The sequence below is a fragment of the Rhinolophus sinicus genome, chromosome 1, assembly GCF_057876585.1.
Source record: "Rhinolophus sinicus isolate RSI-liver-muscle chromosome 1, RSI-T2T, whole genome shotgun sequence".
Lineage (NCBI taxonomy): Eukaryota > Metazoa > Chordata > Mammalia > Chiroptera > Rhinolophidae > Rhinolophus > Rhinolophus sinicus.
The window spans coordinates 67,434,779-67,459,694 of NC_142501.1; the positions used below are offsets into that span (position 1 = coordinate 67,434,779).

Below are 24,916 nucleotides of genomic sequence, written 5' to 3' on the forward strand. Positions count from 1 at the left end.
CGAACCCCTGGCCAGCACTTAAGACTTGAACTAAATTGAAGCCCATTAATTTAGCACTGCACTAATCTGCAAAGTAGTTCGGACCACATTAGGGCAATGAAGTGGGGGGGGGGGGGGGGGAGGTTTGTGTCCAGTCATGCACCTTGGATTCCAAACTGAGTAGAGAAGTAAGGAAAGGAAGAAGGGGGATGAATAAGAAAATAGCCGGTTCAAACATTGAGGTCTGGGTGTAGACAACGAAAAGTTGTGCGTGAGCGCGTAAATTTCATGAACTTGGTTTCAGAATTGGAACGCTTTGGCCATGACAAGTATTCCCACCAAAAGCCATTTCTCGGTCCTTACGAAGCTAAGGGCACTGGTGCCAGGCTCTCCCGAGACTCACGCGCGCCAGCCGAGCCCGGCCACCAAGGCCCGCAGGGCAGCGGCCCGGCGCGTGCGCAGGGAGCGCGCACTCGTCGCGCCTGCGCACGGCGTCGCCACCGCCCCGCCCGTTCCGTGTGCCACCCGCGCGGGGCTGAATGGGCTTCTGGGACAGCGCCCGCGGCGAGTAATTGGCGGTTCCCCGTCTTCGCGGGCGTCAGTGACTCGCCTTCCCTCGGCCAGAAAGCCTCCGCCTGGGTCCGCGCAGGAGGAGCGGGGCCTCTGAGGGGAGCGGCGACCCCCGCCGGCCTCGGTCTCTTTCCTTGGCGGCGGCGGCGGCGGCTTCTTCCGTAGGACAATATGTTCAAGAGAATGGCCGAATTTGGGCCTGACTCCGGCGGGAGAGTGAAGGTCAGTGCCCGGCCCGCGCCTCCCATCCGGGAGGGGCTCTCTGCGCCCCGGCTCCTCCCAGCCCTGCGTGGGGAGGGCCCGCCGGTTTCCCTCTCGCGCCTTCTCGCCTCGGTTTGAACCGTGGTTTCTAGTCGGAGAGCGAGTCACAGCCTCGGAGGGAAGAGCAGTGTTTCATTGGGCCCCATCTTCACAGCGTCACCACCTCCCTTCCATCCCCACTGAAAAACAAACATGGTGGTGGCTTGGGAAAGCCGGACATGGCTGCGGAGGAAACCAGCCACTCCGAGCTGGGAACTCGCGGCAGCGGTGCTGCCAGCCCAGGTCACCGGTAAGCTGGGGGTGCCACCCCCCTGGCTGTGAGGATAATAACGAGCAAATATTTGACACTCGCTTGCCGCGGTGCCGCGCACAGTGGCGAAAAGCTTGACCCGATTCTCTGACTCAGCCCCTTACAGCAGCCTTCCACAGGCAGTATTTACAAGAGCGGTAACTAAAGAACTAGGGGCTCGAGCATGTCAGGAAACTTGCCCAAGTTCATGCTGTTTCCAAAGCCCCAAACCTACAGCCAGGATAACTAATCAAGGCATGCACAGAGCGCTGCCTGGCATAAATGTTAGCTTCTTTTGTTTTTTAAGTTATTATCATAGAGCCTAACGTAATGTTTGACACGGTGGCATATTTCCCTCCCACTGTCTTACATTAAGGCAGGACCCACTGGGTTTCCAACGTAACCCCTATTTTTGTGCCTTATGATTTTTATTCCTCGCAGAAAGGAAATTTTTTAGAAAAAGAAATCACCCACTTTTGCACCAATCTAATCCATTTTGAAGAATCCTTATGTCATATTGTTTGTACATAATTTTAATTATACTGTGTTTACAACTGTCCTACACAGCCCTTTAATATCACATGTTGAGTGGGAGTTCTCTGAAAATTTCAAAAGTTACTGGAATTTATTGTAAGGAGAAAGAGATGCCAGGTAAAACTCATACCATGTTTCCCTGAAAATAAGACCTAGCCGGACCGTCAGCTCTAATGCCAGCTCTAATGCGTCTTTTGGAGCAAAAATTAATATAAGACTCTGTCTTATTTTACAATAAGACTGGGTATAATTAATACAATATAATACCGGGTCTTATATTAATTTTTGCTCCAATAGACGCATTAGAGCTGATGGTCCGGCTAGGTCTTATTTTCGGGAAACATGGTAGTACTGGAGAAGCTTCCTAAACATACATGTTTTGCCCAGCATTTTGGGCAAGGTTTTTTTTTTTGGTTTTTTTTTTTAATTAGTTTCAGGTGTACAAAACAATGTAATAGACATTTATCATTTATATCCCTCACACAGTGATAACCCCCGTCCTTGGGCAAGGTTTTGCACTGATAGGAAAGTATGTGTTACCAAACAAAGGGTTAAAACAGGTTTTGTAGAAGAACTTAAAGAACTTTCTATACTTATAATCACGTTAAGTTCTAAAAGTTTCTAAGTTTAAGTCCAAAGTAATGTGAGGAGATTAGGCCTGTGGTCCTCAAATGCTTTTCCACCAAAGAGGGGTGTGAATTAGTCATGTAAAGCTTTAAAATTAGGGCCTTAGTTCTCTAGTTACTATGTATGTGGTCTTGTAGGCATCTTTTTCCAATTAGGTAAATTTCATCCAGGTAGAAAGTCTGTTGACAGTTGAGCCCCTTTTACCATTGAGGAACTTTGCGACTTCCTACCAACACGATAGCAATTGTGGGATCTATTATCCACTTACCACGCTATGACTCCTTGTACTCATTCATTCAGGCCTTGAACCGAAGTCCCCATCGGTTACCACAAAAGTGTCAGACCCTTACTGTGATTATTTAAGTTCTCCTACAAACTGTTTGCCTTCTTCTGAACTAACTTTAGGCTAAAAGTATTGGATTTGTTAGTTATCCAGCCACAATTTAAAGTTTTTTCATTTGTTCACTGCTTTTCCTCATTTCTTATTGTTGATTACATTGGCACAGCATTTTTCACATGTGGTCTGGTCTATCTTGCTCTTTGACCTTCAGATACATTTCTTACTATTGAACAATTGGTCTCAAATTCATTGCAACATTGCAGCATTTTGTCTTCACTTGAAATTTTTTCTCTCCATCATAATCTGTCAACACTCGCTGCATTTACACTTACACGATGTGATGAGAAACATGTCTGTACATCTCAGAACTGAGCACAAATGTAGCAATCATACCATTGGCCAGTGTTAAACAAGCATCCATCATCCAAGTGCCACGTTATCATTATCTGAATCTGACTGTAATATTTAACATTCTTATTTAGATCAATTATTTTATTTTTTTATTTATTTTTAAAAAGGGCACAGCTCAAAGTGGCCCATGCGGGGATCGAACTGGCATCTCTGGTGCTACCAGCACCACGCTCTAACCAACTGAGCTAACCGGCCACGCCCCGTAGATCATAATTTTTAAAAAGCCCTTTCCTAAGCATTAATATTTTTGAAATTGTGGGTTTGAGTTGCTAGTTGTAGTTATGGTTTTTCTAATATTGATTAAAGTAAACACATAAATAATTAAATATGTTTGCTCTTATTCTACCTAAAATCCTTTCCCAAATTGCCTTTAATATTTGTATTGTGCTTTGGAAAAAACTGCTATGAGCTGATAAATAAGGACATTACCATCAGGTGATGGCAGTCGAAATTGGCAGTCTTTATTCCAGAGTGTTACTTTAAACTTTGTGAATAAAGAGCCTTTTGTGTTTCTTTTCAGAAAAATCCTCACAGTACTTTACATGTTTTAAATAGACTTTTTCAAAGTGGGAACATTGTAATTAATCTGGTGTTTAGTTATTTGTATTAATATGAAATGAGGATAATTGTTTTATTGAGAGAATTCCATTTTATAAGCAAACTTGAGGTTGTTAGATTGTCTGCCATTTCATAAAACAAGCTTTCAGAGCTCTTATTCTGTTTATATGGGTAATGATACAATATTAATTGGTTTTTAAATTATCTTTCTTGTAGGGGGTTACTATCGTTAAACCAATAGTTTATGGTAATGTTGCTCGATATTTTGGAAAGAAAAGAGAAGAGGATGGACATACCCATCAGTGGACAGTATATGTAAAACCATATAGAAATGAGGTAGGCACTGCTTTTTCCTATAACTTTTTTGAAGCTATAGTTTGTCTTGATTGAAGATAAATTGCAGTATTATTTTATAGTGACTTTCTGATTATATAATTGGTCCTTTTTAGAAATGTTACCCCCAAAAAAAGTTGAAAGAATAAAGTGAGAGCTGTTATCTTCATATAACTGTTCAGTAGAAATCAATTTTTCCAAAAATATTTTCTAATTAAAATTAAGTTACAGTAACAAGAATTACGTTATAAACATAGCACATCTTCCAATCACCACGGCTTACCTTAGCCTAGTATTTATTTGATCAGGTGTTTCAGGAATAGTAGTTAATTTTTTTTTTTAATTTTATTGGGGAGTATTGGGGAACAGTGTGTTTCTCCACGGCCCATTAGCTCCAAGTCATTGTCCTTCAATCTAGTTGTGGAGGGCACAGCTCAGCTCCAAGTCCAGTTGCCACCCTCAGTCTTTAGTTGCAGGGGGTACAGCCCACTGTCCCATGTGGGAATTGAACCAGCAACCTTGCTGTCGAGAGCGCATGCCCCAACCGAGTCTTCTGGCTGCCCAATAGTACTTAGTTTTATATTTTATTTTATTTTTTTAATTTATATTGGGGAACAGTGTTTTTCCAGGACCCATCAGCTTCATATCAAGTCGTTGTTTTCAATCTAGTTGAGGGCGCAGCTCACTGGCCCATGTGGGAATTGAACTGGTGACCTTGGTGTTACGAGCACTGCATTCTAACCACTGAGCCAACTGGCTGCCCGCCCCCAGTGGTTAATTTTTAAGTGATAATTTGGTAATAAAACCATCAGAGAAGATAAAAGACAAAATTGCTATATAATCTGGCTGCTGGTAATTTTGTTTTGTTGCTGAAGCTCTAATGCCTGGAATGTAGCCAGGACATAGTAAGTATTCAACAGATACTTATTGAATGAATAAACTATTCCTCTGTTTAAACCTTTCAAAGTCCACACAAAAACTTGTATATGCATGTTCGTAGTGGCATTACTCATAATAGTTCAAAAAATGGAAATAACCCGAATGTCTCTCAACTGATGAATAAATACAATGTGGTGCATCCGTACAGGGGGTATGATTAGGCAATAAAAAGAAATAATGTATTGACACATGCTACTACCACGTGGAGAGATTTAGAAATACTATTTAGAAATACTATTTAGAAATTTAAAATACTATGGTAAGAGAAAGAATCCAGACACAAAAGGCCGCATATTGTATGATTCCATTTTTATAAAATGTCCAGAATAGACAAATCCATAGACACAGAAAATAGCTTAGTGGTTGCAATTGGGTAGGAGGAAGAGGGATTTAGGAGTGAATGCTAAGGGTATGGGGTTTATTTTTGTGTGATAAAAATGTTCTGAAATTGAGTATGGTGATGATTATACAACTTTGTAAATATACTAAACACGAGTGAATGCTACACTTTATATAGATGAATTGTGTGGTATGTGAGTGTCTCAATAAAGCTGTTATTTTTAAAAAAACTTTCAATGATTACCTATTGTCCTCATGATAAAGTTAAGATTATCATATTTTAGAAAGCATGTCAGGATCTTTCCCTATCCTGTCTCCGCAGCATTATACCTTGTCTGTGTTTGCCTCATCATTTCCTTATACCTACATTCTACCAATATTAAATTACTCTCAATTTCTCAAAGGAACACTCTTAACACCTCTTCATTCCTTCCTTCATTCCTACTGACTCGAGCCTCACTGTTCCTTTAGGTCTTAATTCCAGTGTATTTTCTTTAGAACTGCTTTCTTGATCTCCAAAAACTGTTTGGTGCCCCTCCTATGGTCTTGTTCCTCACACCTTCATAACACAGATTACACTGAAATGCTGATTTTCTTGTCTGCCCCCCTATTCCACAGGGAGATCTTGAGGATCAGACTCTTATTTACCATTGTAGCATCCGGTACCCAATATTGGTAGTCACTAGTGTTTGTAGAAAAAAATGAATGAAAGTATTTCCAAAAGAATCTTCAAAGACACTTATGAAAATCTGCCTCAAAAAAAATGTTCACAATATAATGTTAAGTGATGAAAGCACATATTAATATATCATTACAGTATGATTCCAATTTAAAAACATACATGTAGATAATAAGCACAAAAAATTCCTGAAAGCAAATAAAAAGATTAATAAACATTACTATTTAGTGCGACTTATTCTGTTTTGTGTTTTCCTATTTTTCTATAATGAATTATTTTTGAAAAAGCCATATTCACTGGGAGAATCCCTTTTATGTGCCAGAAGTAATGAATATGCTCCTGTGCTTCAAAATAAAATTAACAAAAGGAGCAACAGTTTTAGGTTCCTTAGTTTAGTCGACCTTAGCTTTATATAATGTAATTTTGCTCTTTAAACTTGCTTAATTCTTAGATTTGCTTTGTTTTATATGGTTATTTCTTTAAAAAATATTGGAAGTGTACTATATCTCTCAGGTATAACTCATGTTTTTGTAGAAAATTGGATTCCATAATATTTGAGGGGAAGTGTATTTTCTAAAATTAGGTACATATGCTCAGTGTATTTCCCTACTAGTTTTTTTTTTTAAGTCTATGGCAGAACTAATTAATTCCTCTGTATTTTAGGATATGTCAGCGTATGTGAAGAAAATCCAATTTAAATTACACGAAAGCTATGGCAATCCTTTAAGAGGTACAGTACAGTTTTTTTTATTTATAATATACAAATTTAAAAAGAGCTAGGAAACTATTAGTAATTTATAATTTTTTTTCCTCTCTTTTCAGTTGTTACTAAGCCTCCATATGAAATTACTGAAACGGGATGGGGTGAATTCGAAATAATCATCAAAATATTTTTCATTGATCCTAATGAAAGACCTGTGAGTAATGGTAATCTTTGCAAATATAAAATAGATTTTTAGTAATTGCGAAAATGTAACACTACTTAATGAAGAGCTTGTGATATGTTGACATTTGTATTCAGATATACTTTATGTAAGCTTATGACATGGTGTATGTTGCCATGAATTAAGATTTTTCATTTTTAAGAAAGTGCCTTCCAAAACTTTTATTTTTCAATATAGATAGGAGGAATACAATGTGAACATTTATTGGAAAGAAACCATGGAAATCGTATGATTACTACAGCAAAAAAATTAAAATTCATTAGTAATAAACAAGTTGAATCCATATGCTGCCTGAAATGAGAGTATCCAGTTTTTTATAGTTAAAAGCCCTAGAAACAGTCTTTTTGCTTTTTTCAAGCTGCCATCAATACCAGCAGCTTTTCTTTATATCTTATTCACGAATGCTTTTGTATAACCACAGACTTTTTCATCTTTTGATTTCTTCTTGTCAGATTGTTGCTTAATAACGTAAAAAGTCCCTTGAAGCTTTCACTTTGATCCTTCAGCACCTTGGTGAGGTTGGTGATACCCTCATTTTAGATGTGAGAATACTAAGGCTTGGAGCTCAAGTCACGTGCTCAGTTGTAGCACCGCTGGTTTTTGAATTCATGTATTTACATTCAGGCCTCACACTTTCCATTACTCTTTCTTTTGACTAAAACCACTAAACATTTTGTTTTTAAACCTATTGGGTGACAGCTCAGTTATGGCTCTCTCCTTTCACGTTTGTATGGCTGGTGTTTAACTCCATTTTCAGGGCTTTGACTTTCATTACCATTAATTTTCATCTTGAGAAATTCAGCTCATTCCTTTAGCACCAAACATTTACACTTTAATTATGAGATTACATTTTTAAAATTGTATGTGCTTTCAGAGGAGTTAAGCATGACCTGGGCCAGTGGTTCAGAGAATTAGTTTCGAACTGGCTGCATCAGAAGTACCTGAGGTGTTTTTTAAAAATCCAGACTCCTGGGCCTCATCCTCTGGAAAGTGATCCAGTAGGTTTGGGGAGGGGCCAGCGCACAGGCGACTTTGATGCAGTAAGATGTAGACCCATTGACCTCGGCCTTACTCTCCTTAGGGAGGAATTCCTTCAAGCCATCTCTTAGATAAGAATCTCCTTTGGACTTGCTGTCTTCAGCGTGGAGGATATTGACTTCTGTCCTTAAGTGAGACATCCTGTTCAGGTTTGGGTAGTTCTAGTTCTAAGAACGCTCTATTTTAAGCTTCCTGGAACTTTTTATTAATAACTATTCATACATTAGTTTTCTTTTCTCCTGAATAAACATCTGTGGCTCATTTAAATGTTTTCCATGTGATAGGTTTCCAGATCTCTTACCATTATTGTTATCCTTCTAGAATACTTTCACAAACATTACATTCTCTTTGGCAAGAAAGTATTAAATATCCATAATTTGCAAGATATTGGTCAAATATCATGATACAAAGATGAAACACTGTTCCTATCCTTAATGAAAATAGAGCACAGACTTCAGTTACTGAGAGGGAGGGAGAACGAGAAGTTGGTGATATTACTAGAGCAGAAGCTCTTTTTAACTTTGTAAGATTGTTTTGAATTCATTTTTATTTTGAAAATATGCAGCCTTACCTGTCTCCTCATTTGTTGTCTCCCCCTCAACGCCAATTGGAAAATACATCTCGGAAAGAAATTTTTATATCATGTAACCTCATTATGAGACAGTTTTCAAAATCCACTCTTGGAAAAGGAAGATAATATATGATATTTTGCACTCCTGTAGTGATTAATTTATTGAAAAAGTTTTCATATATAGATAGCTCTACATAGGCCTGAATTTTATTCCCCCAAAACTGTTGTAGTGTTCTTTTAGTATAATGAAACGATTATACTTTTTCATTAGTTGGCTCTTACAGAAAATAAGTCATATTAAGGTGGTTTATTTAAAACATAAAAGAAAGACATGGGTAACTTGTGATTTACTTCTGTTATCCAGTAACCTACTATAGGTCAAGCCATTGAAAAAGGAATGGTTGTTTCAAAAAGCAAAATGCTAAAATTGGATTTTTATGCCTAGAAATATCTCTGTGAAAAGCATAGACATTTTCATTGCTTTACGAATCTTCAAACACTGCTCAAAATTGGAGACATCTGGCTTGAAATTTTTCATTGCCTATATCTGCATGAATGCCTCTGGGAGTCTAAATAATAAATTTAGGGAATGACAGTTTTATGATGTAGTTTTAAATTTTCCTGAAATTATAAAAGTCAGACATACACATGGTTTTTAAAATAAAAAGTACAAATTTTTTATATTAGTTTCCTATGGCTGCCATGATAAAGTACCACAAACCAAGTGGCTAAAGACAACAGAAATTTATTCTCATGGTTCTGGAAACCAGAAGCCCCAGATCAAGGTGTTGGCCATGCTCTCTTCAGAACCTCTAGGGAGGATCCTTTCTTGCCTCTTCTAGTTCCTTGTAGCCCCACATTTCCTTGGAAGCATAACTTCATTCTCTCTCCATTGTCACGTGGTCTTCCCTCCCTCCCTGTCTCTGTGTTTCTTTTTATAGGGATACTAGGCATATTGGATTATGGCCCACTGTAAAAACTTCATCTTAGCTTGATTACATCTGCAATGACCCTATTTCCAAGTCAGGTCACATTCACAGGTAGTGAGGGTTAGGACTTCAGCATATCTTTTGTGGGGACACAATTCAACCCATAAATCTCCCCCCCCCCCATCTCTCTGGCCCTTTCCCCAGGAAAACCAATTACTGTTTTCAGTTCCTCTAGAAATTACTCCCGTGCATCTCATTTATTTAAATCCCTAAGTTGGAATTTTTCAAATTTAAATAGTGCCTATCAACTCCTAATGATCCTTTTTCTTTCCAACCTTTTTACATTTTGCTGGAGGAATTTCTTCAGAAAGGATGCCTGAGAAATACTTTCAGAGCCATTGCTGTCTGAAAATATCTGTATTTTTTACTTTATACTTGATGTTTGGGTGAAAAATTCTAGGTTCCACAGGAGGATATACTCTTTTGTTAATGAGTGAGGGAAAAGAAAGGAAGGTTAACAGGCCCACCTACCCCACAGCATTCTCGATTTCTACACCTGCCAATGTGGAGCTGGGAACCTCTGTGGGCTTCACTGGGAGCACTAGCTCCCACCTCTGATGCGCTTCTCCTCCTCATGGTTTCAGGTTGTGGATTTCCCTGTTATGTTTTATCCATAGTCTCACCTGCTTGTGTCTATTCCAGAAATTTGTCGAATTACCTGCTTTAAATATGGCAGATGATTGATGCATGCTCCTTATAATAATTTTAGCAAAGTTTTGGAAAATTCTTTGAGGCCTCTGAATTGGTTTCTATTATACAACTTTAACATGAACTCTGATGTTTTGCCAGCTGGGTTTTATTTTGCTCAAGTAATCACACATTGTGCTGTAAAACTTTTCTTTTGATGTCTTACTAGGCCTGATTTTAAGTATTTTGAAGACATGTTGCTCTTGCCAAAGTGAATTATCACTGACTTTTTGTTTGTTACTTATGTAATAATCTTATAGATCACCAAAGAAATTATCTTGCCCTCACTGAGCATTTTAGTATTAGTCATTCCTTTTGAAAGTATCAAATCTTTTCCCCCCACGGCAAATGTGTAAACTTTAATCTTCACAGAATAACTGTCACAATTAATCTAATTTCACTTGTATTAATAAAAGAATTTGTCTCAATTATTTCCCAGTTTAATTTCCATTGCTGTATCTTATGTTATTTTTATATATAGTCTCCCTCTTGAAATGCTTTGTAACAGATCCTTACTTACTCTCTTCAAAACATTCATGTTTAGTAGATGTGGATGGATAGTAATACCTAACAGGAAAATAAAAGTACAGAGAGTTTGGGTGATTTGCCACAGTAAATTGTAGTTGAGACAAGATCCTGAATATGATATCTTTACTAATGCTAGTCTCTAATTCAGTTATAGCAATGACAATGTCTCACAGTGATGATGGTGACCATTGCACAGACGTGATGTCTTTTTATTTCACAGGTAACCCTGTATCATTTATTAAAGCTATTTCAGTCAGACACCAATGCAATGCTGGGAAAAAAGACAGTGGTTTCAGAGTTCTATGATGAAATGGTAAGAAGATTTTGTAATGAGAGTTTTAAAAGCATTTTAAATTGTAGAACTTTAAAGTTATTGGGCTTTTTTTCATTCTATCCCATTAGATATTTCAAGACCCAACAGCCATGATGCAGCAGTTACTAACAACATCTCGTCAGCTAACGTTAGGAGCCTATAAGCATGAAACAGAATGTAAGTGCCATGAGTTCGTGTATGTGTATATTTTTTCGAAACACAAAATACCTTTTAATTGATGCTTCACCGTGTGGGAATGCCCCCTATAGGCACAGATACAGGTTCTGGTTCCTTAATTTTTTTTTTTTTTTTAAGAACAACTCATTTTTTAATCATTTTACTATTTATACCATAATCATGTCTAAATTGGCAAATTGCTCCCACGACAGACAGAGACCTGTCATGCAAAGAAAAATAAGTGAAGGTTTTCATAGAGCTTGAGGAGAGAAGTACCACAGTGACATGGGGATGGCTGCAGCAATCTCAGACAGCAGCCATGTGTACGAGTGCGTAGGAAAAAAGTACGCCAGCAGTGGTTGCCCTAAGGTCACTGCTGTTTCCTAAGGGGAGTTTCCTAATATGCTTGGTAAGCCCATCACTTGTAACACAGATGTAAATGGAATAGGGTGACACTTTTGCAAATCCTACAAGTTCTTGGGCAGGTTGGTTGCTGAAATTATGATTCTGCAAAGGTAATCCCATAAATGGATATCCAGGGAAATTTTATAACCAGTGAAATTCTTAGGCCAAAACCAAACAGCTACATATACCAAGCCTGTGAACTAAAATGGTGCCATGTCAGAGCCTCTGCAAGAACCAGAGGAGAAAAGATTATTCAAACAGAAGATCCTTATCCTGCTCTTCAGCCAGAAGATGCACAGCCTCTGTCGCCTTTCCAGTTCCCTTCTGTTGCTCCAATTGCTTCTCAGCTTTTTCCTTGAGAATCTTTTTCTTGTGTATTTTCTTTAACCTAGAACTCTTCTCACTCTCATTCAGCTCTGTGATGATACAAGCAAGGGTACATTCGATCTGGGGAACGATGACACATTCAGTGGCATTTACCAGCCTCTTGGCTATCTTAACAGCTTCATCCAAGTGCAAAAGTAGTCTGCAGTGAGGTTAGTTCCCCCAGTGGTTCCATTGCGTTGGCATAATTCTTTAATTTAGCCAGTTGATCCCCACCTCTGGCTAACCCAGTCAGTGCATAACTGTCAGTTCCTTCATGGTAATGTTCAAATACTTGCAAAGTAACACCTGCTGCGTTATCTTTCTTTGCTGAATCGTCACTTGGGCTTTACTTATGTTTTGGATACTGTGGTGCTTAAGTCCCCTGCTGTGAAGTTGGCCTCAGCAAGTTAAAAGGCAGCTTCTCTCATCACTTCACCCATTAACATTTTAGTCTCTGTGATCTTTAGAATCTGTCGAAGTCAAAGAGTTAAGGCATCAGATTGTTTTCTTCAGGAGGTTTCAACTTGTCCTGTGCTCCTTTTAATCGAGCTTTCATGATGGTCTGTGCTATTCACAAAGGAAGTATTTCCGTTCAATCTTTGCCCAATATTCTGATGATGACTCTTTGTTTGGCTCGGGTCCCTGGCCAGGCAATCGTGGCTGCAACAGACCCAGCCGTAGTGCCTTCCTCTGTGAGAGTCAGGGGTTGTCCATGAGTTCATAATCCTGAAAAATAATGTGTTCTGTAATGGTGAAAGGATTGTGTGGTTAGTAACCAGGAACTTTTTTTCTAATGCTACATATAGATAAATTTTTTAGGAGTTAAAAAATAAGATGTATTACTATAGAACAAGTAAAAGGGATATTTTAAATTGTTCCTAAAGTCGGCCTACTTTTAAAAAGGTAAAAGACAGCCTCTCACAGTCTCTGAAATACTGTTTGTTATTTTTACTCCCTAATTACATTTAAGCATAACCTTTCTTTAATCTTGCTTAACCTGTCATTCAGTCATTTTCTCTTTACTAGTCTTTGCTAACAGTCTGCGTAAAGAACCTTGCAGAACATAATCATACTTTTGTGTACTGTGAACTAGTTTATCTCTCTCTTTTTTCAACCTATATCATTTTACATAGTTTCAGATTAATACTAAGGTGGAGAGTACCAGAATGCCACATTGACAATCAATCACCTTATATTTTCCCTCTAAGCTGACATGGTCTCAGAATACTCTACACACCCCTCCATGCACCTACTACCCATCATTTGCACTTGGCACTCAAGATGAAACCTGTTTGCCATCCCTGTGTTAACATTTACGTCACCATTCATTCAGCTGTTCAATAAAATGGTCTTTTATTTATTTGCTCACAACATATATTGAGCACCAGTTATATGCCAGGCATTGTTGTAGGTTCTGAGGACAGCAGTGTTCAATCCAGACAAAAAGCGCTGCCCTCATGGAGCTTACATTCTAGTGGGAGGAAGACAGACTTTAAATAAATAGGACAACACATGTGAGGTCATGATTAGGTAGCATGGAGGAAAACAAAGCAGGGGAGAGAGCACCTTTGGTGGGAGGAGATGGCTGGAGTTTTAAATATCAGGTCAGAGGATGCTTCCTGAGGTGGTGGCATTTGAGCAAATACCTAAAGGAGTAAGGAAGTGAGCGCTGGGCTATCTGAAGGAAGAATGCTGTCTGTGGGGGAGCAGCAAAGGCAGAAGCCCTGAGATGAGTTTGCCTGGCACATCTGAGGAACGGCAAGGAGGCCAGAGTGATGAGAGGCGCATGAACAAGGGGAAAAGGAGTGGGAGATAAGGTCAGAGAAGTTCCCAGGGGCCTGGATCATATAGGGATTGTTGGGGGGCTGAGCACTTCAAATTATTAAACTGACGGACAGGTGAAGTCATTTGTGGGTTTTGAGCAGAAGAGTGAAAGTGTAAGACTAACATTTTAAAAAGATCAATTACCTCGGCTGCTCTGTTGAGAATAGACTGTAAAGCAGAAAGGGAAGAAGCAGAGAGGCTGTTCCAATAATCTAGATGTGACAGAAGGCTGGGGTGGACCAGAGTGATTGCAATGGAAGTGGTGAGAAGGGGTCAGATTCTGAATCTATTTTGAAGATGGTTTGAATAAGATGTCAGAGAAGGAGACATGTTCAAAGATTGACTCTTAAGGTTTTGGGCCTGAGGAACCAAAAAATTTGTCATTGCATTTTTTTATAGAGATGGGGAAGTCTGGGAGAGGCAGACTTTGGGGAAAGATTAGCAGTACAATTTTGGTCATGTTGGATGTGGGATGCCTGTAAGACATCTAAGTGTTGATGTTGAGAAGGGAATTGTACCCAAAAGTCTGATATTAAAGGAGAGATCTAGGCTGAAGATAAAAATTTGAAAATTAATGTACAGAGGGATTTATAAATTGTGAGCCCAGTGGTATCATCAAAGGAGTAAGTGAAGATCGAAAAGAGGTCCAAGGACTGAGCCATGAGCACTGCAACGTTTAGAGATTAAGGAGATGACCAGCATAGGAAATTAAGAAAAAGTAGTGAGTTTGGAGGAAGAAAAAAATAGGTGTCTGTAATGTCCTAAAGCCAAGGGCAGAAAGTGTATCAAGAAAGTAATTTGCTGGGCCGGCCCGGTGGCTCAGGCGGTTAGAGCTCCATGCTCCTAACTCTGAAGGCTGCCGGTTCATTCCCACATGGGCCAGTGGGCTCTCAACCACAAGGTTGCCCGTTCAATTCCTCGAGTCCCGCAAGGGATGGTGGGCTCCGCCCCCTGCAACTAAGCTTGAACACGCACCTTGAGCTGAGCTGCCGCTGAGCTCCCCGGTGGCTCAGTTGGTTGGAGCAAGGGCTCTCAACCACAAGGTTGCCGGTTCGACTCCCGCAGGGATGGTGGGCTGTGCCCCCTGCAACTAGCCATGACAACTGGACCTGGAGCTGACCGGCGCCCTCCACAAGTAAGATTGAAAGGACAACAACTTGACTTGGAAAAAAGGCCTGGAAGTACACATTGTTCCCCAATAAAGTCCTGTTCCCCTTCTCCAATAAAATCTTTAAAAAAAAAAAAAAAAAAAAGAAAAGAAAGAAAGTAATTTGCCATGTCCTATAAGCTGATAGGTCAAGTCAGATGAGGGCCAAGAAATGTGCTATACACATATATATAAATAGTAAGGTAGAGGTGTTTGATGACCTTAACGGGAGCAGTTGAAAGAGAATAGTAAGGGCAAAAGATAGTTGAAATGGAGAGAATGAAATGAGAGAGAGGCGCTATGGACACCTCTGTCTTGGAACTTGCAGTGATAGCAGAAGTAGGGTAAGGGTTCTAGACGGTAGTGTTTTCAGGGGGAAATAAACCAGTATATTTCTAGGTTGAAGGAAGTAATCCAGTAAAAGAAGGCATGAGGGATGAGAATGATATTTAACCATTGTTGGTTATAGTAGTGTTTTGTTTGATTTTTATGAAATCCATGACTAGGAGTTAAAAGATCTGAATACTAATTATAATTTTGCCACTTGGTAGTCATTTAAAATTTAAAGTCATACTTATTTAAAACTTGTATGCTTCACTTCTACATCTGCAAAAATATTTACCTGGCCTACTTTGTTATGAACATAAAGCAGATATGTTTATAATCACTTTGAAAAGGTAAAAAAGGACCTAATATGCTATTTTAATTTGTTATTGGACATTTCCTCTCCATAGATCTTTCTCCCATACCATGAAATGTGCCCAATTCATAGAGGAAACTTTCTTTTAAAATTCAAGTGACCACTGTGTTGTGCTTTCATCAAAACTACTTAATAATTAATTAATGTATAATAAATATAAATAATGTGTTTAATAAAAAGGCTTTTCTATAAATGTGTTTTTTATATATGTAAATGTATTTTTATGTGTTAAAGCTTATGTATGGAGCTGTACAACCTTGGGAAGTTTTTATCAGTAAATATCAGTATTATCTTCAGTTTATTTTCTTAGCAGTATCAAATCAGTAAGGAAGAAACAGATAATTCCAAAAGTTGTACTGGCACAGTTGATAAGATTTTAAGAGGAAAATTTAATTTAGATAATTATTTCATAGCATTACCAAAACAAATTCTAGCTTGATTAAAGATAGTTAAGTGTTTTTTTTAAAGTCAACCAACCTATTGTTTAAAAAATTAGAGAAATGACTGTCTGTCCTGGCTACGGTAGACTTTTTAAATTTGAGGTGTTAGAAGAAATCACATTAAAAGAAAATTAAACCTGATTTTGTAAAAAAAAAAATTAACTTCAGGGCAAAGAAAAACATAAATTTACAGAAAATATGGCAAAAGATTAATATCTTAAAAACTAAAATGGACAAATAAAATAATAAAAATTTCAAACTTCAATTGCTAAATGGACAAAAGACAGATGAAAGAAAAGATCACTAGTGAATAAAATGGGAAAATATTTGACTCTGCTAGTAATTGTAAAAATGCAAACCAAATAATAATAGGTGGCCGTATTTGAATTAAATTAGCAAAAGGAATCTTTAATTGTTGTACCTAGTAAGGATGTGATAAACCTTGCATTCTCGTGAATTGTTTGTATGCGTAAAAATTGCTTTAGCCTTTTAGGAAAGCAATTTGGGAATATTAAAGGCCGCAAAAAGATACGTACACTTTTACCAATTTGAGGGCATTATACTCAATATTTCGTAATAAGATATCAGGTTTATTGAGTGCTTACTGTTTGTGCTCTTCTAAATCTGTTCATGTATAAAATTTAAATCTGTAATAACTTTATTAGGTAATCCATTCAGAAAAGGAAACTGAGGCATGGGGTGGTTAAGTAATTTGCCCATGTTAATGGAGCTAAACAGTGGTAGAGCCTGGAGGAAATCCCAAGTAGCCCTCAGAACTTAGGCATTAAAAAACTTAGTAATATTTTTAGATAGAGTAATACTTAGGATAGAGGTTGCTCATTATGAAGCATATTAAAAGTTTGTAAAGATATTTGTGCTAGTAAACCCATGAAAATTTAAGCACTAATGATCTAGCTTTTAATAATTGCTTCTACAAGGAATAATTAAAATGATAGTGAACACTTAATGAGAGCTTACTGTGTACTCGACAAGCGCTTTACATTTCTTAACTTATTGAATACCATACTAACCACAGGAGGAAAGTGCTATTAGTCCCATTTTGTAAGTAAAGACCCTAGAGCATAGAGTCGATAACTTGCCACAAATCAGCCAGGATTTAAACACAGAGGCTGTACTCTTAACCAATAAGCTGTTCTATCTCTGTGTAAAAGCCTTACAGTCTGTGTTTCAAAGCAGTAGGTTATATTGGCTCTGCAAAAATAATTATCCTTCTTTGATTTACTCTAAGTTGCGGCTTCATTTGGAAATTTTAAACAGAAATGTTTCTTTTTTATGTAAGCATGTAATATATAGAAAGCGGAAAACTGGAACAAGCTAAAAGAAGTTTTAAAATGTTTTCCCCCAGGATCTTGTTGCTAATTAACCTAGGTCTTCTTCCAAATATATTGTGCCCTTTGAAATCTTACCATTTGTCAAAAATAAAGTGTAACTATAAGACAAGTAATAACAAGTGTTGGCGAGGTTGTGGAGAAAAAGGAACCTTCATACACTGTTGGTGGGAATGTAAATTGGTGTAGTCACTACAGAAAACAGTATGGAGGTTCCACAAAAAATTAAGACTAGCGCAACCATATGACCCAGCAATCCGTCTTCCGGGTAGCTACTTGAAAAATTTGAAAATACTTATTCGTGAAGATACTCGTCTATATACCACTGTGTTCAATGCAGCATTATTCACAGTGGCCACACATGGAAACAACCAAAGTGTCCTTCAATAGATGACTGGATAAAGATGTGGTATATATACAATGGAATACTACCTAGCCATAAAAAAAGACAAAAAATAAAGTGTAACTAAAGCAAGAATCCATGTCTACAGTGAATGTTGTCCTGACAAATGAGTTAAGTCAGTATTCCCGACTAGATTTAAAACTGTTACATCATACAGACTTCTTATTATTTCCCAAATGTATATGTGCTGTTTTCCAGGCCTGCTGTGTCTACTTATCTACATAATTCCTTTCTCATTCTTTAAAACTTAGTTCATGTTTTACTACTGCCAAAAATCCTTCCTTGATACACACATACCATTTCCCCTTGGTATGAATCCAGTCTGCCCACGGCTCCCTGTGATTATCTCACAACACTGTACTGCATTTTCCTTCCTTGTCTATCTCCTGCCTCTGTACCCCAGCATCTAGCAAAGTGCCTTTCACTCAGTGTATGTTTTGTTGGGGTTTTTTTAGATTTTATTGGGGAAGGGGAACAGGACTTTATTGGGGAACAGTGTGTACTTCCAGGCCTTTTTTCCAAGTCAAGTTGTTGTCCTTTCAATCTTAGTTGTGGAGGGCGCAGCTCAGCTCCAGGTCCAGTTGCCATTGCTAGTTGCAGGGGTCGCTGCCCACCATCCCTTGCGGGACTCGAGGAATTGAACTGGCAACTTTGTTGTTGAGAGCCCACTGGCCCATGTGGGAGTGAACCGGCAGCCTTCGGAGTTAGGAGCATGGAGCTCTAACCACCTCAGCCACTGGGCCGGCCCCTCAATATATGTTTTTTAATTGATGTGAGGAAAGATGAAAGAGGGAATAAAAATTTCTTCATCGTGAAAGCACTGTAAACAAAATCTAAAGACTGTTTCAAACCATGAAAAAATGTATTCGTATCATAAATGACTAGTTTCTTTAATATATAAAGAGCTCTTTCCTACACATCAATAAGAAAGGCCAGTAGCCAATAACTAAAAACATCTACATAGCAGAGGAAACCATCAATAAAATTAAAAGGTAACCTACTGAATGGGAGAAACTATGATAGTTGCAAATCATATGTCTGATGAGAGGTTAATATCCAAAATATATAAATGACTCATACAACTCAGCAAAACAAAAACTGGACAGAAGATCTGAATAGACGTTTTTCCAAAGAAGACATACACACACCAGTAGACATCAAAAGATGCTCAACATCGTTAATCATGAGGGAAATGCAAAACAAAACCACAATGAGATATCACCTCACACCTGTCAGATTGGCTATCATCAAAAAGTCAACAAACAAGTGTTGGCGAGGATGTGGAGAAAAGGGAACTCTCTTGCAATATTGATGAGATTGTAAATTGATGTAGCCACTATGGAAAACCGTATAGAGGGTTTCTCAAAACTTAAAAAAAGAACTATCATATGAAGTACCATATGATTCAGCAATTCTACTTCTGGTTATTCAAAAAGAATGAGAACTCTTAATTTGAAAAGATATATGCACCCCCATATTCACTGTAGCATTATTTATGGTAGCCAAGATAAAGGGACAACTTAAGTGTCCGTTGATGGATGAATGGATAGAGAAGATGTATTTATATAAACAATGGAATACTATTCAGCTGTAAAAAAAAATAAAAATGAAATTTTGCTGTTTGCGACAACATGGATAAGCCTTGAGGGATTATGCTAAGCGAAATAAGTCAGATAGGGAACAACAAATACTGTATGATCTTATATGTGGAATTCAAAAAAACAAGCTCATATATAAAGAGAACGGATTGGTGGTTGCCAGTGGTGGGAGGTAGACAAAATGGGTGAAGGAGGTCAAAAGGTACACTCTCTTCTTTTTGATAAAGGTAAAAATAATTTTACATATAAAAGCAATAAAAGAAATTACAAAGAAAATATGTATTGTTTTGGCAATATAAATACTTACATGTGTTATAAAATGTATCACCAAAAAAAGTGACCAGCAGCGAGCAAAATAAGAAAACATTATTGCATGTTTTTAACATGCTCGATGTTTTACATATACATACCGTCTTCACTTGGATCCATGGGGGACTGGTTCCAGGACCCCCGTGCATACCATAATCCACTGATACGCTCAAGCTCCTTATATAAAATAGTGTAGTATTTGCATATAACCTCTGCATATCCTCCTGTACACTTTAAATCATCTCTAGATTACTTAAATAATACCTAATACAATGTAAATGCTATGTAAAGAGTTGTTATATTATTTAGGAAATAACAAGGAAAAAAAGTACATGCAATCATCGTAGGCCTACCTGCATAGTACACATTAGCAACAGCATAACATTTTTTTCCCCAATATTTTCCATCTACGGATGCAGAACCTGTGGATATGGAGGGCCAACTGTATTGCTTAATCCTCATGAATCCCCTGAAAAATACATAGTTTAACCATATCATGCAGAAAGACGAGATTGAAGGAGACTTAGCGATATCAGGATTTAGCTAATAAGGGGCCAAAAGTATATTTGAACTCGTCTTTCTGATTTCAAAGTGTTTTGTTTGTTTTGTTTTTTTCACGAAACCTAGCTGCTTCCAATTAGGGATCATCTTATATCAGCAAAAGTAGAACTATGCTTAACTAGTCAGCAGCAGCAATAACTGGAAATAGCCACAAGATGGAAATGTTGGATGAAAATACAGATTTTTCTTTGTAAAACAGTGCTACATTATCCAAGTGGAATATTTAAATAGATATATTTTATTTTGCAGTAGTGATATTTTCTTTAGTAATTTGTTAGGTAGCCAGCTAGAATGTTTTAAATGTCATTTAATGTTCCCTGTTATAATAGTAGTTAATAACACTTTTTATGTGCCAGATAGTATTCTAGACTCTTATATACATGAATTCATTTAAAATCTCAACAAATAATATTATGAGGTGTTTGCTATTATAATCTCCATTTTAGAAATGAGCATAGAGATAATAAATAACTTACTTGGAGTAGCACAGCTAATAAACAGTAGGGCTGCAATTCAAACCTAGACAGTTATTATTGCTATCTTTTTTAAAAAAAAAGATAGGGGTTCATTTACCAGTGTGATTCTGTTTATGTAAGTTTTACCTGAGTGTATGTAATTTTTACCTGTATGTATGTATGTATGGTATGTATACTATATACATTTAGTGTTCTTATTAGCTGAATGTCTCTTGCATTATGTGTCCCCTTATTTTCAAATTAATATGTGTATGGAGAAAAACAAGGATATTGTGTCTTAAAATTTTTACTATGAATTTAAATATTAGTGGCCAGAATTTCATTCTTAGTTATAGAAAATATCTGAGATCCTCTCTTGGGAGTTCAGACTTTCTTGTCCACACCCCTATGTGTAATGTTATATATCTTAAATTGTGCACATTTCATCATGGAAACACTGACCTCAGGAAATGCCTTATTTATTACTCTATGACATATCTTAGTTATATAAGAAAAATGAAATAAGTCAATAAAAGTATGTTTTCCTCAGTTGCAGAACTTGAAGTGAAAACCAGAGAAAAATTGGAAGCTGCGAAAAAGAAAACAAGCTTTGAAATTGCAGAGCTTAAGGAGAGATTAAAAGCAAGTCGTGAAACTATAAATTGTTTAAAAAATGAAATTAGGAAACTCGAAGAAGATGACCAGACAAAAGAAATATAAAGCTCTGAAGAGAACTTGATAGTAAGCTAAACTGAAAGCAAAGTGGATGTCAAAGGAGAAATGGACTGCAGAAGCCGTTTCTTAGGGCTGCTGAATGGGTAGTTGTTGACCATAGATTCTCAGCAATGTGGTCAAAGTAGTATTTGTACTTTTCAAGCAATCTTTAATGTGAAATATATGTATATAATAAGAATGGATGCTGTATAGGCATTTTATGAACCCATTTTAGGGTAAGTCTGTGATGTTAAGCACCATTTAAAATTTTTTTATTGCATTGTACTAGGATGTATAGCTTATCCTTTCAACAGGCATCAGAAATTCATTATGAAGTATAACTTGTACAAATTTCATAATTCCCTGCTAGTTAGAATTAGTGGTAAAATTAATGTGTAAATTTAATTTCTTAAGTTCTTACCTGCCCTCATCCTGATTCTTTTGTATCTGATGTGCCCAGTACCCAGTAAATACTCAATAAATGTAGTTTACTGATCCTGTTTCTGCTTCATGATGTGTTTCTTTCTCTTTGAAGCGCCCGGAGCTCTCTCGTGGTTAATAGTATATCCATACTATTGTGATCACATATCTCTTATTGGCACCCATTGTAGCATACAGAAGCTCTTTGATGGCAAAGCTATAGCTTAAGTGTTCTGCCTAACTACCACAGAGAAAAATTGAATCACTCATGCATGTTCCAAAGTCACATAGGAAGCAGCTGTACATCACCTTCACATACTAACCCTAATTCCTCTACCTTTTCTTGCTCAGCCTCTCCTGTTCAAATCCACATAAGTTACAAAGCTCCTCAAAATGGCAACCTTGCTGCAACAACGTGGATGAACCTAGAGGGTATCACGCTAAGGGAAATAAGTCAAAGACAAATACCATATGATCTCCTTATATGTGGAATCTAAAAAACGAACACAACAGAAACAAACTCAGATACAGAGAACAAACTGATGGTTGCCAGATGGGGGTAGAAATTGGGGGACTGGGTGAAAAAGGTGAAAGGATTAAGTACAAATTGGTAGTTACAAAATAGTCACAGAGATGTGAAATACAGCTTAGGGAATATAGTCAATAACGTAATAACTGTGTTCATATATATGGTGTCAGATGGGTGTAAGATTTATTGGAGGGATCACTTTGTAAGTTACATAAATGTCTTACCACTATGCTTACACCTGAAACTATATAATACTGAATGTCAACTATAATTGAAAACTACCTAAAATTTTAAAAAATGGCAACGATGCCTATGCCTAATGCAGGGATTCTGTGTTCTCTGTAGAGTCCTAACTGGCCACTGTAGCACTTTAAGACACTTTTCCTCCATGGTGGATTGGTGACTTTTTACTTTGTCACTTTATTTTTTAAGTTGTGGCATTTATAAGCCTTAGGGAGGTTGTGCAAAGGTCTCTGTGGTATAAAGTTTCTGCCAGGGGCCCTCTGGGTGTTGGAGGTAGCACTTTTAATTGTGCCAGGTGTCATTCAGATTCTACCTCTTTCTTCTGCCTGTAGTATAGGCTAGGGCCTGGGGATGGATCAGAAAAACTAATGGGGGAAGAGTCTCATTCGACCTGAGGAATCCTGACATGGGAGATCATCCTTCCGTATTCTAGTCAAATTAGCCCCTGAGAATGTATTGGTCGTAGAACTAACGTTCATGGAGATAAGTCTGACTTTATGCATGGATGAATACAAGAGTTCAAAATACAGCATCACGGCTCAATTTTGCCCTCTGTCAGCTCTCATTTCTGTGTTGGCTTTGATCTCAGTAGGATCTCCCAGGAGTGCAGGGAACTCTTATGACTCAAAAATAAAAAGACAATCCAATTTTAAAATGGGCAGAGGATGGATAAACATTTCTCCAAAGAAATACAAATGGCCAATAAGCACGAGAAGATGTTCAACGTGATTAGGAAAATGCAACTCAGAACCCAAGATAACCACTTCATACTCACTCAGATGGCTATAATTTTAAAGAAGACAAAAGTTGTAAGGATGATGAGAAATTGGAACCCTACTATATTGCTGGTGGGAATGTAAAATGGTACAGCTACTTGGAAAAATAGTTTGGCAATTCCTCAAAAACCTAAGCTTAGTTACCCTAATGACCCAGCAATTCCACTTCTAGGTGTGTACTCGAGAGAAATGAAAACGTGTTTGTACAAGAACTTGGGTATGAATGTTAGTGGCAGACTCACACGTAATAGCTGTAAAGGACACAACCCAAATATCCACCAACTGATGAATGAAGAAATAAAATGTAGTCTATCTTTGCAATGGAATGTTGTTGTTCAACCAGAAGAAGGAAGTAAGTACTGATTCTGCTACAACATGAATGAACCTTGAAAACATGCTAAGTGAAAGAAGCCAGACTAAAAGCCACATACTGTATCATTCTATTTATTTGAAAGGCTCAGAATAGGCAAATTCATAAAAACCGGAAGTTGATTACTTGTTGCCAAGGGATGGGGAGAAGGGGATTTCCATTTGGGGTGATTAAATGTTCTGGAATTAGTGGTAGTGATTGCACAATCTTGTGACTATACCAAAAGCATTGAATTGTACATTTTAAAAATGGTTTTACTACTACGTGAATTTTATCTCAAAAAATTGTAACATTTCAGTGGCAAATTTTGTTTAGGATTTTAAAAAGTTTAAAAATATTCTACAGGGTCTTGATTTCCGTTTCCCCATTCTTGTACAAATGGAAGAGAATGTTTATTTACCAAGGATTAATAACTTTTGAGATAAAAACTAAGAACAATTAAAGGAAAGTCAGCTAATTAGGCAGCTTACTTCTTTCAAGAAGATCAAAGTATAAGTCATCTTTCAAAGTGTAAGTGTGGTAGGCACTGCTGCTCTCCATATTTTACAGATAGGAGATTAAGGGACTATAGCAAATGTTGAGTCAACTAGCAGTGTGACTCAGCCCAGTAATCTACAGCTTTTCTGCCTCAAGAATACTTAATTCTTCTCATGTTCAAAGTGTTAGGTCATGCCTAAATACTTCTCAAATCTAATTAATTGGAATAGTTTAAGACTAGATCAAACATGAACATCAGATGGCATGAATACAAAACATTGAGATACGAATCTTGCTAGCCATAAGTTACATATAAGAAAATTCTGGTGTTAAGTCCCGCTGGATGGAATGTTAAGGAATAGATATTTGAAATATTTTGTAGAAGACATTCCAGGTACCTATTCCTTAGCATTAACCCCCGTGTCTCCAGTTTTGTTTTGTTTTTAATAGTAATAGACTTGAAACTCTTGAGATTGAAATCAAAGAAAATGAGATGCAGCTAGAAATAACATGAGTAAATCCTTTTTTGGAGTTGGAAAGAACTTTCAAAGTACAATGGGAAACCCAGAAATCATAAAGTTCTGCATCTCAATTTGAATGAGTTTAGGAATCTCCTGAGATTTGCTTTAAAATGCAGTTATGTGCCGCTTAACAACAGGGATACTTTGTGAGAAATGTGTCGTTAGGTGATTTTGTCACTGTGTGAACATCACACAGAGAGCAC

At 37.5% G+C, this 24,916-nt stretch overlaps 1 protein-coding gene and 1 pseudogene across 1 annotated transcript; one reads left to right on the forward strand and one right to left on the reverse strand.

The window, feature by feature from the left end:
- Nucleotides 1-495: 495 nt before the first annotated feature.
- Nucleotides 496-21,877, forward strand: YEATS4 (YEATS domain containing 4). Its single transcript, XM_019749001.3, has 7 exons — nt 496-771; nt 3,786-3,905; nt 6,523-6,589; nt 6,682-6,776; nt 10,837-10,929; nt 11,019-11,106; nt 21,214-21,877. Exons 1-7 carry the CDS (start codon nt 721-723, stop codon nt 21,381-21,383), a joined length of 684 nt encoding a protein of 227 aa, XP_019604560.1. The 5' UTR covers nt 496-720; the 3' UTR covers nt 21,384-21,877.
- LOC109456551 (V-type proton ATPase subunit D-like) lies at nt 11,638-19,767 on the reverse strand (annotated as a pseudogene).
- Nucleotides 21,878-24,916: the final 3,039 nt, after the last annotated feature.